Source organism: Mustela erminea, chromosome 1 (genome assembly GCF_009829155.1).
Source record: "Mustela erminea isolate mMusErm1 chromosome 1, mMusErm1.Pri, whole genome shotgun sequence".
Lineage (NCBI taxonomy): Eukaryota > Metazoa > Chordata > Mammalia > Carnivora > Mustelidae > Mustela > Mustela erminea.
The window spans coordinates 191,873,003-191,888,995 of NC_045614.1; the positions used below are offsets into that span (position 1 = coordinate 191,873,003).

At 35.8% G+C, this 15,993-nt stretch overlaps 1 protein-coding gene and 1 long non-coding RNA gene across 5 annotated transcripts in view; one reads left to right on the forward strand and one right to left on the reverse strand.

Moving 5' to 3' along the window:
- LOC116595849 overlaps window positions 1-15,993 on the forward strand; it is a 212,187-nt gene that overhangs the window by 125,067 nt on the left and 71,127 nt on the right. The window lies entirely within an intron of this gene.
- The window catches only part of SAMSN1 (SAM domain, SH3 domain and nuclear localization signals 1), an 86,537-nt gene that overhangs the window by 26,021 nt on the left and 44,523 nt on the right, over window positions 1-15,993 (reverse strand). For both annotated transcript variants that reach the window (XM_032352620.1, XM_032352615.1), the window contains one exon: window positions 2,964-3,035. In XM_032352620.1, the coding sequence (XP_032208511.1) occupies window positions 2,964-3,035 (72 nt within the window). The remainder of the gene's footprint in view (window positions 1-2,963; window positions 3,036-15,993) is intronic.

A 15,993-nucleotide genomic window follows, 5' to 3' on the forward strand; every position in this document is an offset into this window, starting at 1 on the left:
ATTACCTGATACAAAGTTTGTTTGTTTGATTATTGCCTGCCTCCCCCACGATAAGGTATGCTCCATGAGCTTAGAGATTTTATATTTTTTATTTATTCTGCATGTCTAGAACACTTTCAGGAATATCACTGACACTTGATTTTTTTTTTTTTTTGAATAAGCAAAATTTCTCATATAGAAATTTGGAGTGATTTCTTTTTCTTAAAGGACTTACTTGGATTCTATATCCTTAATATCTTAGAATTTAAGAAAGGACTCTTAAGGGTCATCTAGGCTAGCATTGCCCACCATTCTTGATGGGTGGACAGACAGACATTTCCTGAATATAAAAAAAAAAATTAGGGGAAACTTCTATTCAGTTAACTTGAATAATTTATTTTTATTGTTGTTATATTAAAGATTACTTATTTATTTTAGAGAAAGAGAGCATGCATGCGAGAACGGGGGGAGTCTCAAGCAGACTCCCCACAAGCCCAGCATGGACTCAACCTCACAAACCTCAGATTGTGACATGAGTTGAAGTCAAGTCAGACGCTTAACTGACCGAACCACCCAGGCTCTCCTTGAATATTTTAATATGAAGGTTTAACCACATAGTTAACAAAATTATTAATCAATATTACTTTTTACTTTATATCTTATCCCAGATTGCCTATGATAAATATGAAGGGACAGCTGATTTAAGTCCTCATTGAACTTTATTCATTTCTACATTTAAGGTTATAAAAGGCAAAGACTCTTTGCTTAATTCAAAAGCCCTGAATAAAATATAACTTGGAAACCCTTTAAATGTTTAAAGTTAGCCTTTTTCTTCTCTCTTCTCTCTATTTAAGCTCTATCTTCCCTGTAAAATTATAAACTAAATCCCCCTGAACAGAAAGTATATTATTTTATTATCTGTGTTAAATTACCATTGCCTAAGCTTCAAAAACGTATCACAAATATTTTTAAAAAGATTTTTATTTATTTATTTGACAGAGACAGAGAGAACAAGGTCGGGGTGGTGGGTGGGCACGTAGAGGGAGACGGAGAAACAGGCTCTCCGCTGAGCAGGGAGCCCAATGCAGGAATGGATCCCAGGTCTCTGGGATCATGACCTGAGTTAAAGGCAGAGGCTTACCAACTGAGCCACCCAGGTACCCCGTATCACAAATATTTTATATTTTAAGTTGCTCTATCATTTTTTACAGACATTTCAAAGAAACTACCTCAGCATATTTTCAACTTTCACATTTTTCTTTCATAATCTGTCTCTCCCTCTATACTCTCGGCTTCATGAAGTAGGGATTTTCATCAATTATTACAACAGTAATTTCTGAGTGCCTCATGGAAACCCTGTCATAGAGTAGGTCCTCAAGAAATACTAGTTGGATGAATGAATGATGCATTGCTGAAAAATGTGTGAACTACCTTTTCAGGTTCGCTGAATTCTTTCACAAATTACTAAGCCACCATTACTAAAGGAGCCTGAGCGAACCTGAGCTACTTTTACAGGTTAAGCCTGAATTATAAACTAAATAACAGATTCTACTGTGTAGAATCTACAAACTATATGTGATTATGGAAAGGTAAGGATTTATATAAGATGTTAATTGAAAATTATATAGGGTTTCTCACTATTTATATACATATATTATCCTATTTAAAATGAAATAAATGTGGATAGACTATATAGCTATTTACAAGTTTAAACATGTATATATAAATATGTAAATGGATAAAAGGGGATATAAATAATATGCATATGTATAAAAGGGGATGTATTATACACATACACATGTAAGTGTACTAATGGATGTATTTATAAAGTAATACTAGATGTCATTTTATTTTCATTTCTTTTGTTTAGAATAGTCATTACTGAAATACCAATATTTAAAAATATTATAGGTATATACACACAGGAATCTGAAAAGTATATTGAGAAATTATACCAGGAAAAACTCTTTGTAAAAAATAAAACATATAATAATGAGAATGAATAATTAAGAAATACATGAGATCTAAAACCTATTGGTCTAAAATGTATCACATGTGGAGTTGCTGAATCAGGTTCAATGATAAACACGTAGTTTTAATTTTGTCTATATATATATGTATATACATATATACATATGTGTGTGTATATATATATCCCTCCTCTCTACTATTTGATCAGGTGTCAAACCTTTCATTAATCATGTCACAGTTGGCCTGTGGTTTGTGAGATAGTGTAACAGAAATGCAAACTTGGAGTCAGACAAGATGTTGAGTTCTGCCTTTGTCATTTATTAACTGTGTGACTTAGAAGTAATTATATTTCTTCATTGGTAAAATAATAATAATACTAATAGTTCCTACATTAGAGGTAGGTAAAGTGTTTAGTGTTGTTCCTGTATCATCGTAAGTGTTCAATTAAATCTAGATACTATTATTATTACCATTATTTTTATATAGACTTCATTTTATGGGAAGCTTTCCTTAAGCTACATTTGAAGTGTTCCTGGTTTACAAACGTGGGTGTAATAGTCACCTATGAGGCATTTCAATGCACATGGCAGAAGTGCGAGTGCAAATGAGCGACCATATGCTGTCCTTGACAAATTTACAACTAAGCCATTTAATCATTAAATTAAATTAATGCAATTACCATTTACATAAAATTTAACATATATATTCTTTTATGGTGGAACTGCTCAGAAAATTTGGGGTTATTTGTGTTCCTTTAAATCTTAACTCTCTTCTTAAGCTCATGTTCTGCTTTCCTAATGTTAGGCTTCTTAGAGAGCTTTTTTACTTTTAATACCCAGCAGGGTAACTCGGTACTAAATAGTTCTTTGTTCCTTTATTACAAAAATATAGGCAAGACTGTGATTTTTAAATATACTTATTTTTCTTACGGTATTTTGCAAAAGTGATATTGACTTCATAAATTTTCCTAATGTACTTGCATAACATTCATAAAATTGTAATAAAATACTAACCTCAGTTGAATCATCTGGTTTTGAAATGGAATTATTCCGAAAACGATCAAAATTCCCAAAACTGCTGCTGCGCTATAAAATAGGAAAGGAAAGGAAAGGACATTTAGGATTTGTGACTTTCACTGAAAAAATTGCTAAATATATTAGATTATGGTTCCATAAGCATCAGTATATTGCAAATATAGGATTAAAAGAGCTCTTCTCTCTGGAATATCTAAAGGCATTGAAGGTATAACTATTATTAACATTACAATATTTACAGTTGACAAAATGCCTTCATAGGTTTTATGTTATAGTGTTTAGAACCTTGAAGAAAATCTATTAAATTATTTTCAATTTATAGTGTTACGTCTGCTCTTGGGAATGGCAGCTGAAGAATCTATGAATTCTAAGCTAAGCCTTCTTGAAGTGAGCTAGCCCCAAACTAATTTCCACAATAGGATGACATGTATTAATAACCAACCAAGTAATAAATAACAACGAAACAAACAAAAAATCTGAGTAGAGCCACCACAGTATGCCGCATAAAGATCGTATTTGCCAAAAAACCAAAAATGAACACAAATGCATTTATCATTGATAACGTAATAATTTGAGACTCTCTACTTGGTGTCAGAGAAGGCATACACACAGAGCTATTAATAAATTGAAAGCAGCATTTAGGCAATGCCCAGTCTAAGGTTGGAAGTAAAACTGAATTTGTCCACACTTAGCATGGAATTGCAATGAGACCTCTGGGTCAATTTCATTCACTGGTTTTGAGAAAAAGCTCAATATGTTAATAGAAGACTTGTTCCCTTGGATACTTTCTGCCTACAAAGCTAAATTTTTATTCTTATGTAACTCATTCTAGGCAGGTAATTATAAATAATTCCTCTTATCTTACAGTAAATGATTTTCCTAAGTACATTCTCAATAATCTTTAGAGTCATTGAGAGAAAAAAAAAAAGCCTATTTCTTCACTATCTGTTTAATTTTATACATTGTTTGGAGTGGTGGATATCTTGATGTTGTGTCCTTTATGTAGCCATAAATCCCAAGAATATGTTCTAGCTCAAGAACTTAATTTCATTCCAAGCTTACAATATTTTCAGAATAAGCTGCTGGTACTGAGAAATAACCTGGTAATTTGAAAAGTTAACAAAGGGAGCCAGTAATTTATAAAACCATGTCTTGTCCTTTCAGAAGCCACAGCCCCGTTTAGTGCAAGTCAGCTTACAAGCACCCTACAGTCTTGTTTCTCCACCAGCTATCTTTAAAACTCCTTGTTTCCTTTTTAAATGAGCCGAAATAAAAAGATCCTGACGTGTGACAAGGGGTTAGCTTGATAGACGGTGTGATACGTAATATCGCCCCAAGGATGATGGCTGTGTTAGACACAATTAACGCCTTTTGCTGACTCGCCTCCCCTGCTGAACAAGCCCTTCAGCTTGTGGCAAGAAGACAGAAAGAGTAGGGCTGAAACTGAGAACCACACTGGAAAATACTAAGTCTTCCCAGGCAGGGCTTACTAACCTAGAATGACTTCCGAGAGCATTAACTGCTTTAGCTCGCCTAGTAGGCATTTCCATGAGGCCATCATGGCCCAGAGATCACAACAGGGACTTGAGTGTACTGTTGTCCTGCTTATAAACAATCTGAACCCAGGGAAATCCGTTACTCTTTTATATACTCAAAACATTCTGATGGCCTATTGGAGCCTATGCCTAGGGCAATTTGACTGCTTGCATCCAGCCTACGTCCTGCCTATTAAATATTAATGAGGGTTACGGCATGATTTCCACCACTGGATAATGGGTCCTATTGCCCAGGAGGGCACAGAATAGGCTCACTTCAGCATTTCTCAACACTATCTTCTGCCATTAAGTAATCAATAGTCACCACCTCTTAAAATTAATTCTCCCCTCATTATATCAATAAAGAAGCAGTGGTTTAAGAAGTCTTTAGACTATTACTTTGGGTTTTCTCAGTCATCTCGCTGCGAATCGCTCAACAGCTTTAAACCAAAGGAGTGTAATACCAATCCAAGATAAGACACCGTTAAAAAGCAAATCTAAGTATTTAAAATTTCATTATTCTCTAGTCTAAAAGTTAGTGACTCTCTGAGATGGTTTCATAATGTATAGGTTATGGCTTATGATGAAAAGAACTAATGTCTACTGTGAGGTATGCACAACGAATAGATTTATAATTTTACCCTTGTTAAGTTTTCAATGAAAAGGTGAATCATGTGGAAGCAAGCTGGCTTCCTAGATATTACCCCTTTATAAAAGAGAGTGTGGTTAAATATCAGTAATTTTGCATCATATAATCATAATGGATTAGATTTGGCAAATACTATCTTGTGACAGAAGCTCTCATCAAGACAGAGCTGTTATATGAATGAATAGCTATCAACGGGAAGGGTAACTTAAATAAAAATGCAATTAGTATTTTAGATAATTCTTTGTATCTGTTGACATTATATCATATTTAGTCTTTAATTCTACTCTGTCTATATTTATACAGCCTTTCCTTGTGCAATTAAATGTGCATTTGTGAAATAGCACATTTGTGGAGGGTAATTTGGTGAAACTAGTAAAATTACATATGTATTTGCCCTTTGACCCAGCAATTCCATTCCTACACATCTGTACCAGAGACACATACTTGGCTGTAAACTCACTTATGAATCCACATTCACTATAAAACTTCTATATTATAAAAAATCTGTAAACCCTAATGTTCATTGAGGGGGTTGATTGAATAATGCGTGGTAAATCCAAACAATGAAACAGTGTGTAACTACATAAAGTTGAAATGCATCTCTTTATACTTCTACAGAATCATCTCCAGGATATGTTAGAAGTGAAAAAAGCCCAATGTATATAGAGAAAAATGTACATAGTAGGATGCCATTTATCTAAGGGTGGAAATAGATGTTTGTGTTTTAATATAGGTGAATACATATGGGACAAAATGAGCAAAGTGAAAAAGGAGAGGAAACAGACTTCTTTGAATAGACCTCCTTTTCTAGATTTGGCTTTAAAACCATGTAACTTTTACTTATTTTTAACAGAATTAAACAAAAATAAAAAATGATCCCTAAAAATTCTAAATAAAAATCAAACAAATGAACCTAATCCTATATTGAATTTGTGGTTTAGAGAGAGGAATTATTTTAAATGACTTTTAAGAACCATGATCTGACTATCCCAAGCACAAAAAACAATGACAAATTAAATTTTAACCTGTTTTCAGTAATCATATTGTTATTAATAATACTGATACATATAAATAAATGCGTATGTTGAGGGACCATAAAAATAAGTAATGATGTTAATGACATTGGAGTTAAGGTTCTCAGCCAAAATTCTCATATTGTTCATGGCATAGAGCAAGTGGTCTTTCAAAGACTACTAAGTCTTTGAACTTAGTACTACTAAGTGCTAGTAGTAGTACTAGTACTACTAAAGACTACTAAGCCCATCTCAAAACAACACAGGGGCCATATTGAAACTATTCTCACTGGAGTAGATTGTATCCAAAGGTGGGATAATTTTTATATCAATAAGAATAATAAATGAATATTGAAATGCAACTAATATATCAAAGTTGGTGAGTTCATGATACCTAAAGGAAAAAAAAATCAGTGATCATTTTTGGAAACATTACAGTTATATCATGAAAACTGGCAAATAAAGGAAAGGACATAAGCATTTGAGGTGCTCTTCTTTTATGAAACATATGCATTTATTTTCAGAGTAAATAGTTAATGAGGAAAAATTATCTTTTTCTGTGTGTGTGTGTATATTCAAGCTAATCAGGAATGATGAAATGACAAAGTCACTGTTTCATAAACCCCTGATGGCAATAAAGGATCTCTGTGATGATCCTTGATGGCTACAAGAATTACAAAAAGAGACAACTAGAATATGTGCTCCCTAGAGTAGGACCTAATATCACCAGTGAGGCAGTCTTAGGGGGAAAAAAAAAGCGCAATCACACCAAACTTCTGTATGTAACTACTAGATTATAGGAAATATAGGGACAAAGGAACATTTTAAATGGCACCAAAAGGATGCAGTCGATCAGAAAAATCTAGACAGTAAGAAAATCTACAGGGCAAATAACTAGGTTTCCTTGACTGATCGATAGAAAGACTAAGAACCTCTAAGAGTTATCTAACCAAATACAGCTCATGGATCTTGTTTAGATATAGATCAAAGAAACCACTGTAGCAAAAGCAGCCAGGACACAACTGAGGAAATTTTTTAAATACTAGCTATTTGATGATATTGAAAAACTACTGTTATTTTTTACTTATAATTCAAGATAACCTAATGCCAGTGTGTGGGCATGAAAAAGAAACATGACTGGCCATTATCTAATGGTTAACTGGGTGATGGAGATATGAGGTAGATTTTATTACTCTTTTTTTTTTAATATTTATTTATTTATTTGATGGAGAGGGAGAAAGAGAGAGAGAGAGCGCGCGCCCACACAAATGGGGGGAACAGCAACGGGAGGGGAGAAGCTGGCTCCCCACTGAGCAGAGAGCAAGATATGGGGCTCGATTCCAGGACCCTGGGATAATGACCTGAGTGGAAGGCAGACGCTTAACCACAGCCACCCAGGCACCCCTGTACTACTCTGTTTTTGTATATGCTTGAAGTTTCCCATAGTATAATGTTGGGCTAAAAGAAAAAAAAAAAGGAAAGAGAAACATACCTACGTAGTATGTAAAAAATAAGAGTTAATCATGTGCAGGGGCTGGGAGGTACATGGAAAATCGACTTTTCTCTTAATTTTGCTGTGACTCTAAAACTGTCTAAAAAATAGTCTTTAAACAAAAGGTAATGGTTACACAACTTTCTAAGGAACCAATGTGTAAAAATATTCATATTGATTTTATCATAGTTGTTTGAAAGTACAGACACACTGAAGGAGAAAATAAAGTTTTGCTTTCCAAGTTGATTTTAGAACAATCAACTTTCTGATATAGATGCTCGTTATTAGATTGCACGATTCTCTACAATTAGAGGATACAGATTACTTTCTTCTACTTACTCTACTTGGCTTCCACCAAAAAAAGGCTGAGTAGGGGCACCTGGGTGGCTCAGTGGGTTGAGCCTCTGCCTTCGGCTCAGGTCATGGTCTCAGGGTCCTGGGATCAAGCCCCACATTGGGCTCTCAGCAGGGAGCTTGCTTGCTCCTCTCCCCCTGCCTGCCTCTGCCTACTTGTGATCTCTGTCTGTTTAATAAATGGATAGAATCTTTAAAAAAAAAAAAAAAGGCTGAGTAGAGTCAGTGGGGGTCTTTGAACACATATGTGTCCCTAAACAATGCAATGAATAAAATAAAAAAACTTGGGGGTGCCTGGGTGGCTCCGTGGGTTAAAGCCTCTGCCTTTGGCTCAGGTCATGATCCCAGGTCCTGGGATGGAGCCCGGCATCGGGCTTTCTGCTCTGCGGAGAGCCTGCTTCCTCCTTTCTCTCTCTGCTTGCCTCTCTGCCTACTTGTGATCTCTGTCAAATAAATAAATAAAATCTTAAAAAAAAAAAAAAAAGAACTTAAGACGATTCATTGTTTTGTTAGTCACATTCCCCCCCCCCCCAGTTTTGTATAACAACTCTAATTATTACAGAATGTCATGTCATGATATAAAGCTGACAGTGTTCTTAGAAATGATCTAGACCTTCTCAGTGAGGAAACTTACAGGAACCAGAACTTGCAAAAATAAATTCTTTTTTTTTTTTTTTTCACTTCTCCACCCGGATGTACTCTCAACTATGCCATCCCATTCCAAAGTTTCGATCTTGTCTTCTATTTTCAAAGAAACTTGCTATCTGAGCAGGATGGAAATTTGGAAAGTTATCTTGATCGAACGATCGGAACTGAATCGGATTCTTAGAACAACGGCCAGCCTAAATTTATCAACATGAAGAGCACTTGGAGGTCTCTTTTTGGAAACACAAATCAACCTTTTGACCAAAACCAAGACAACGTGACCCTTATTTTCATTTCTTAACCAGCTGTCAACTTCGGGGGTCTTCAAGTAAAATCTTATCTCCAGCATGACTGGTAAGGCACTGGTGGAAAAGTTTCACAGTCTATTTCAAAGAAAAAATTTACATATCTGAGTCAGACATCTGCAGTATTTTGAAATACACTGGCAAATTAAGGATTACACACTCTCTGCCAATGAGTTCTCACATCTTCTAAATATTGCACATAGAGCGATGGTTAGTAATATGCTCTTGAAAATCAGAATTGTTTCAACATGCGCTTGTATGAATATTCTGTAATAATAGTATGTTAAATGTCAATAAATTGTCAGCTTTTATCCAAAGACATTCGAGGATTTAATTGTTCTAACTTAACTCAGGTGCTGAGATCTTTTCGAGAGTGTGAAACAAATTTAACTCACTTAAAATAACCTGTTAGGATTGCCTCAGTGTTAAATAATGACACTCATGTGGTGTCGATGGGAGATGGTTTTGTGTCAGGGGGTTGAAGAGTAAGAGACAACTGGAACTGTGAGACATAAACTTCCTCAGCCACAACTTAACCTGGAGTCAAGGCCACCCAATCTCAAACATATGGCGGTGCTCTGCGTATTGTTAATGTAGATCTGGACTCCGGACCAAATGAGTTCACTTGATCTCTCTGGTTCAGTATCTTTTCTGTCTACTACAAAATACCTAAAGGAAGTGCAGATTCTGATTCCACCCAAATAGTTGAAAGTTGTGTCAAAATTTCCAAGTGAAAGCTCTGCTTTCAAAAGCTGATGTGCCCCGAGAGATGTTTTTGTGCAAATTGAAACTGCCTCAAAAGAAAGAAACTAGAACAACAACAAAAAAATCAATGCAAAAAGATCCATAACCTAGAAGAGTGGTTATTCACATCTGCCTGTTTAATGTAACAAAACAAGTTTTGTGAGTAAAAAAGACTCGGATGTTTAAAATTCTCAATTGCTTCTCTGCAGGATTTATTGCTGTATGCCACAATTTACTTACATCCATAGACACTAAGTCAGGTTGCAGTTTTAAGAACTGAATAGAAATTAGGATATACTATTTGAGCTGAAAAGAGGTTTTAAAAGACGTAGTAGTGCTACATCGTAAATAAATATCTTGTTTTCAGGTAAAAGGCTTAATGTGGCAAAAGTTCAGTCACTTGGTATCACCGATTCCTACAAAACCCTATAGAATAAAAAGAAGATTGAAAAAAAAAAAAAAAAACTTAAAAAAAATGTGACCATGATCAGGCTAACGTAGACTGCTCAGCTTCTTATCCTCTCTATTGCAAAACTTCTGGTTGGCTCACTCACCACTAGACTATTGTTACAGCTCACGGTTTATTCCTTCTTTCTCTTTCTCTAACTACTAAATGGTCCCTCTTGATCCTCCTGGAATTGTTTCATTATACCATGGCTTCCTTGCAATCTTCAAGAGTTTCTCCAGGGAACCCATGTTCATAGCCGCTCTAAGCCCACAGTGGCCTCTCTGCCTGCTTTCATGCTGGAAGGCAGATGTGCCCACCAAAGGCTCTCTCTGCTTATATATCCAGTAGCCCCTGAGGATCTGATTTGATTCTGTCTTCTGAGCCTGCCCTCGTGGAAATCTGTGTTTGCTCACTTTGAGGAGTTCGGACACATAATGCAAAACGCAGTATAGCGTACACACGTTCTTTGAGCCTCCACATCTGCTCAGTTCTTTCTTGAAATCTCTACTGTAGGCATTTATTTTCATTACTGCTAGTCAAATATGTCCTTCTAACCTGAGTCCCGAGCCAAGGCGCTAACATTTAGCTTCTCAGTCCCTAAACTCTTGCCTTTCCAGTTATCTAACTGGATAACCCATTGAATTAATTTTCAAAAATATCGATTCTTATCATTTCATTCCTCTCAAAATGTAACAGCTTGCTCCCCATTATTATGATGGTTACTGAGGATTTGTTCCATGTCAAGGGATCTGTCTCTGATTATTTCATTAAGTAAACATAATCACCCTCTGAGCTAGGAAAACTGATGGCTAGGAAAACAGAGGAGGAAAACTGAGGCTCAGAGAGTTTAAGTAGCTCTTCCTTAGTCAATAAAATAAAGCTTGAACTCAGCGTGCTGCACTTTCATGATTCCCCATGGCATCAGGTAAGGAGGTCAGTCTGATTTGGCAGAACTGGCAGACAGGACACATTCACTTATTTTTCTAAGCTGTTGCTCCTGCTGGTTTTTTGTTTTCGTTTTGTTTTTGTTTTTGTTTTTGTTTTTGTTTTGTTTCTATTTTGTTTGTTGTTTTCCAAGAAACATCTTTCCTCTTTTTATCCACCCACGCAGATCCAGTCCATTCTTCAGGAGCAGTCTAGTCCCTCCTTCCCTAGAAAATCACATGCCAGTGTGTCCCCCGGTTAGCACACGCTGAACGCTCCTATTCTTAAGTGCTAGAGCATCTCTGCAGAAAAATCCTACAGTTGTGAGTCTTGGGAAAACCACAGCAGATCACAAATCCCGCATTCCTTTTCGAGTTAACTGTCCAAAAGTCATATTTTTCATGGTTAACCCAAAAACAAATGATAACTTGATTGTGTTATAGCCAAGGAACATAATTTACTGGTGTTTAATTGCAGACTATAAAGTGTTGCATTACACTACTCAATGTAAATATATTAAGTGGCTTCTTTGGCTAAATTTTATGCTTGGGGTCAGGCTGTCTGTATGAATAAGACAAGAATCTATCCTGAAGGAATTTGTACTTTATGGTTGCCATCAACCAAATAACTTCACTCCCTAAAAGCTAAATAAAACCATATTTAAATCCATGGTATACAAATATAGAAGCAGTTCCTAAAGCAGATTGTATTTATTCACAGAATAAATGAACTTAATAACGTATAATAGACATCAACTTCGAAATTTATGTTCATCCGTTTATGAATAGTTATTTGCACTGACTACTTAGTACATGGATGGTATTTTGTAGACACATGTCTGTACCTTTATTATGTATAGTCAGTCTAACGAAAGGGACATTAAAACGTTGAGAAATTTTAAAAAATCAATTGAAATCAGTCTTATTTATAGTCAGTCTAAAGAAAGGGGCATTAAAATGTTGAGAAATTTTAAAAAATCAATTGAAATCAATACAGTTCGAATTTGTCTCAAAAGTTATTTATCCTAAGAGATTATGTAGTTGTTAACCGAGGGACTCTATAGAAATCTCCAAACCCTAAAGTGGTGATTGCCAAAATGAGGACAAAATAACACAAAAGTGATGGACTACTCACTTATATTAAATGAAACACTGGGTAACAAAAATGTGTCTAGTTATTTCCTGATCTCTTCAAGGGAGAGAAAGGCTGTTTCTAGGAACATAATAATTTTGGTCTCTATAAGTGTTGTGTATTCAGTACAGGAATATTTGTTTAGGATTTTTCCATTATCTGGAAGAATTATCTCTCAGAACCAATAAGTTTTCAATTCTTGCACCAGCACAGATAGTTTGTTGAAAATTTAATGAAGAGCTGTATTGAGAAGGGTTCTGAGGCCATTTTCAGGGTTAGAGTGAAAGAGGTCATGATCAACTGTGTCAACAATTATTACAGAAGATAGAGTGTGTTTTAGGGAAGGTGGTGGGGATAGGAGTAAGGAATTACAGGTAACATGTTTGATGTATTTACCATCCCTACTCTAAGTAACTGGCCTGCACAAATTTCTCATTACTAATTTTGTTATCTAGAAGCTTGAGAGAGAGCAGATGATAACCAAATAGAGATGATTCAAATTTCCAATGAAAAAAATAAGCATTATCCTTCCATAAAATTAGAAATTGGCTTTCTATTGTGTGCATATTAGATTTTTCCTACTTATAACCAAATATTAAATATTTTAATTGTTGACCCATAATTATCTACTATTTTCATTCTATAACTAAACTTCAAAAACAGATAATCTTGCAAATAAACTATGTAAATAATCTTTATAGAAATAAATACATATATAAATAACTGTATAAATAATCCTCCTGTGTAGGGTACGGCTAATGAAGGTAATAGTGAGTATGATGGAAAAGAAAGTTATTTAGGGGCACCTGGGTGGCTCAGTGGGTTAAGCTGCTGCCTTCGGCTCAGGTCATGATCTCAGGGTCCTGGGATCGAGCCCCGCATCGGGCTCTCTGCTCAGCAGGGAGCCTGCTTCCTCCTCTCTCTCTCTGCCTGCCTCTCTGCCTGCTTGTGATCTCTGTCTGTCAAATAAATAAATAAAATCTTAAAAAAAAAAAAAAGAAATTATTTAGGAGAACAATTTTCTTACCTTTTTTTTTTTTTTTAAACTAGGCTCCATGCCCAATGTGGGGCTTCAACTCACAACCCTGGGATCAAGAGTCACATGTTCCAGCCAGGTACCCCAGGAGAATAATTTGCATTGTTGTTGTTATTTTGGTTGGTTTGTCTTTTTAAGTAGGCTCCACACTAGGGCTTGAACTCACAGCCCTGAGATCAAGACCTGAGCTGAGATCAAAAGTTGGAGGCCTAACCAGCAGAGCCACCCAGGTACCCTGGAGAAGAATAATTTTCAAGTACTAATGATAACAGGCCTCCCTATATTGACCATTATCTTAAGTATCAAAATTCTGTTTTTTTTGTTTTTTTTGTTTTTAGATTTTATTTATTTATTTGACACACAGAAAGAGAAATCACAAGTAGGCAGAGAGAGAGGGAAGCAGGCTCTCCGCTGCAATGCGGGACTCGATCCCAGGACCCTGAGATCATGACCTGAGCCAAAGGCAGCGGCTTAACCCACTGAGCCACCCAGGCACCCCAAATTCTGGTTTTCTTAACAAATGCCTCTTCTGTTCTTCTACCTTTTAATGAACTTAGACTTAGTTTTCTTTTTTTCTTTTCAATAATCAGAGAGAGGAAAAGTCATGAAAATGCTTCATTAGCTGACACATGGTGGAAGAACGTACTTTTTAGTCTGTTAAGATACTTTTGACCATAACAGTTGGATGTTGACTAAACTTTAGGTTCCTGAACAATTTCCCAACATATTCACCAGTCAAATGTTTATACCATGAAACCCAGTTACTCCAGTTTAAAAAATAAACTCATCACAAAGAACCAAAATAATCATTGTTTTGAAATCATGTTTAAATAAAGGAGTGAAAATTAAGCTGGGAAAAGAGAATCCAGAATTGAATAAACTTTCCCCTCAAATTCTCTGGAACAAAAACTCAGTCACTTCCATTAGTCTTCTATGTCCTCTGTCTTCATGTGGCCTCTGGGTACATAATAACCTTTCTAAAGGTCTCCTCAAGGGATATTTTAGTCATGCAGTGATCTCCTTGAACACAAGTAATGACAAACAATAAGCTAATTCTCAAAAAGTTTTTTTTTTAAGTCATTTTTACTACTTTTAAATGAGTGTGTTTGATGCATGATTTTGGTCCCCCTGATTAATGGTCACCGCCAGCCCAGCTTCTAGAGTTGTAATGTTTCCGTGAGCTTCCCTCCAGCAGAGCTCGACCATTAATCCAGTGGCATATGTCAGCTCAGCAGAGCAAGGTCACTCTTCTGCTTCAAGGGGAACCTTTTTAGAAATAATAAAACTGACAGAAAGTTCTTTTTTGCATGCTTTATGCCACCTGAGGTGGAGTGCTGCAGTTAATATCATAAAGCTTATAAACATTCCCATCTCAGGCAGTACCCGCTGCCACTTTGGTTAGGAATTTAAACGTTTTTTCCTTAGTAAGAACAGACATGTTTATGTGGGGCAAATATACAGTCTGTAATCCCAAACAAGGAAAGAATAGGTGGGAAAAAAAATAGTAAGTTCATGCTAGGATATTTGGAAGAGATGTTAGGGTTGTGTAGCTTCCTTATGATCAGTCCCCATTTGCCTTTCAGCAAATCTGATTCGGCTATTTAAACAGTTCATTATACCGCGGGGGAACAGTCATGTTGAAATGTAACGATAGATAGGAATGAACTCTGTTGGTAATTCTTTAACTTACAGTGTCTGATGAGACCATTTATCTTGGAAGGAAATTTCTCTCAAAATTAGAAATCTAGTATAATTATTTGTTTTATAGGTAATGGCCTGCTTTAAGATTGATAACTAATTATAGTGAGATATTCTTAATCTTTTTTTTTTTTTTTAAAGATTTTAATTATTTATTTGACAGAGAGAGAGAGAGATCACAAGTAGGCAGAGAGGCAGGCAGAGAGAGAGGGGGAAGCAGGCTCACCGCTGAGCAGAGAGCCCGATGTGGGGCTCGATCCCAGGACCCTGAGATCATGACCTGAGCTGAAGGCAGAGGCTTAACCTACTGAGCCACCCAGGCGCCCTGAGATATTCTTAATCTTAAAGTAACTTGAAGCGTAGATGGCCTTAGAAGATGATAGCTGCATAATAATTAGCATTGTATAATTTGTATATTTAATTACTCATTTTGTTACTTTTACTTAATGAAAAAAATCAAAGTTGCATAGCTGTAACCATGTGAAATACTCAGAAAAAAAAATTTAAACCAAATATCCAGATTAATGCCTAGACATATCACTAGGTATGGTATAAAATAGAATTTGCTACAAGGTAAAGCTGCCTTAAATCTTATGTCAGGAATTTTAATTATTTAACTTATGAAAAACGTAGAAAGGGAACTTTATTATTTTATATTTAGTTGTCTCCGTTGTATGTATGTAGAGAAAAGGTAGGGCCAAGTGGCCACTCAGGTTCATCCTTCCTAGCTAGGAAGCCTGTTTCTTGGTTAGGTCTCCATGCCCAATGGCAGGCCCTCACTTCATAGGTATAGAAACTTTGTTTTTTAATCTTTCTGAAATAATCTCTGAGGGACTGACTCATAAACCAAACTAATAAGACACCAAAAATGGCAATGGCAAGTATTGGTAGAGTATTGGAAATTCAACTGTCAAGAAGAATACATGTTCTTGTTGACTTATCAAAGAATTTTCTCCCCTGGAGGAAACACTATAGAAGACACAAGATCATTGTTGGAAGTTTGCTTCCTTAGTGGAGTAAAGCTACAGTAACTAG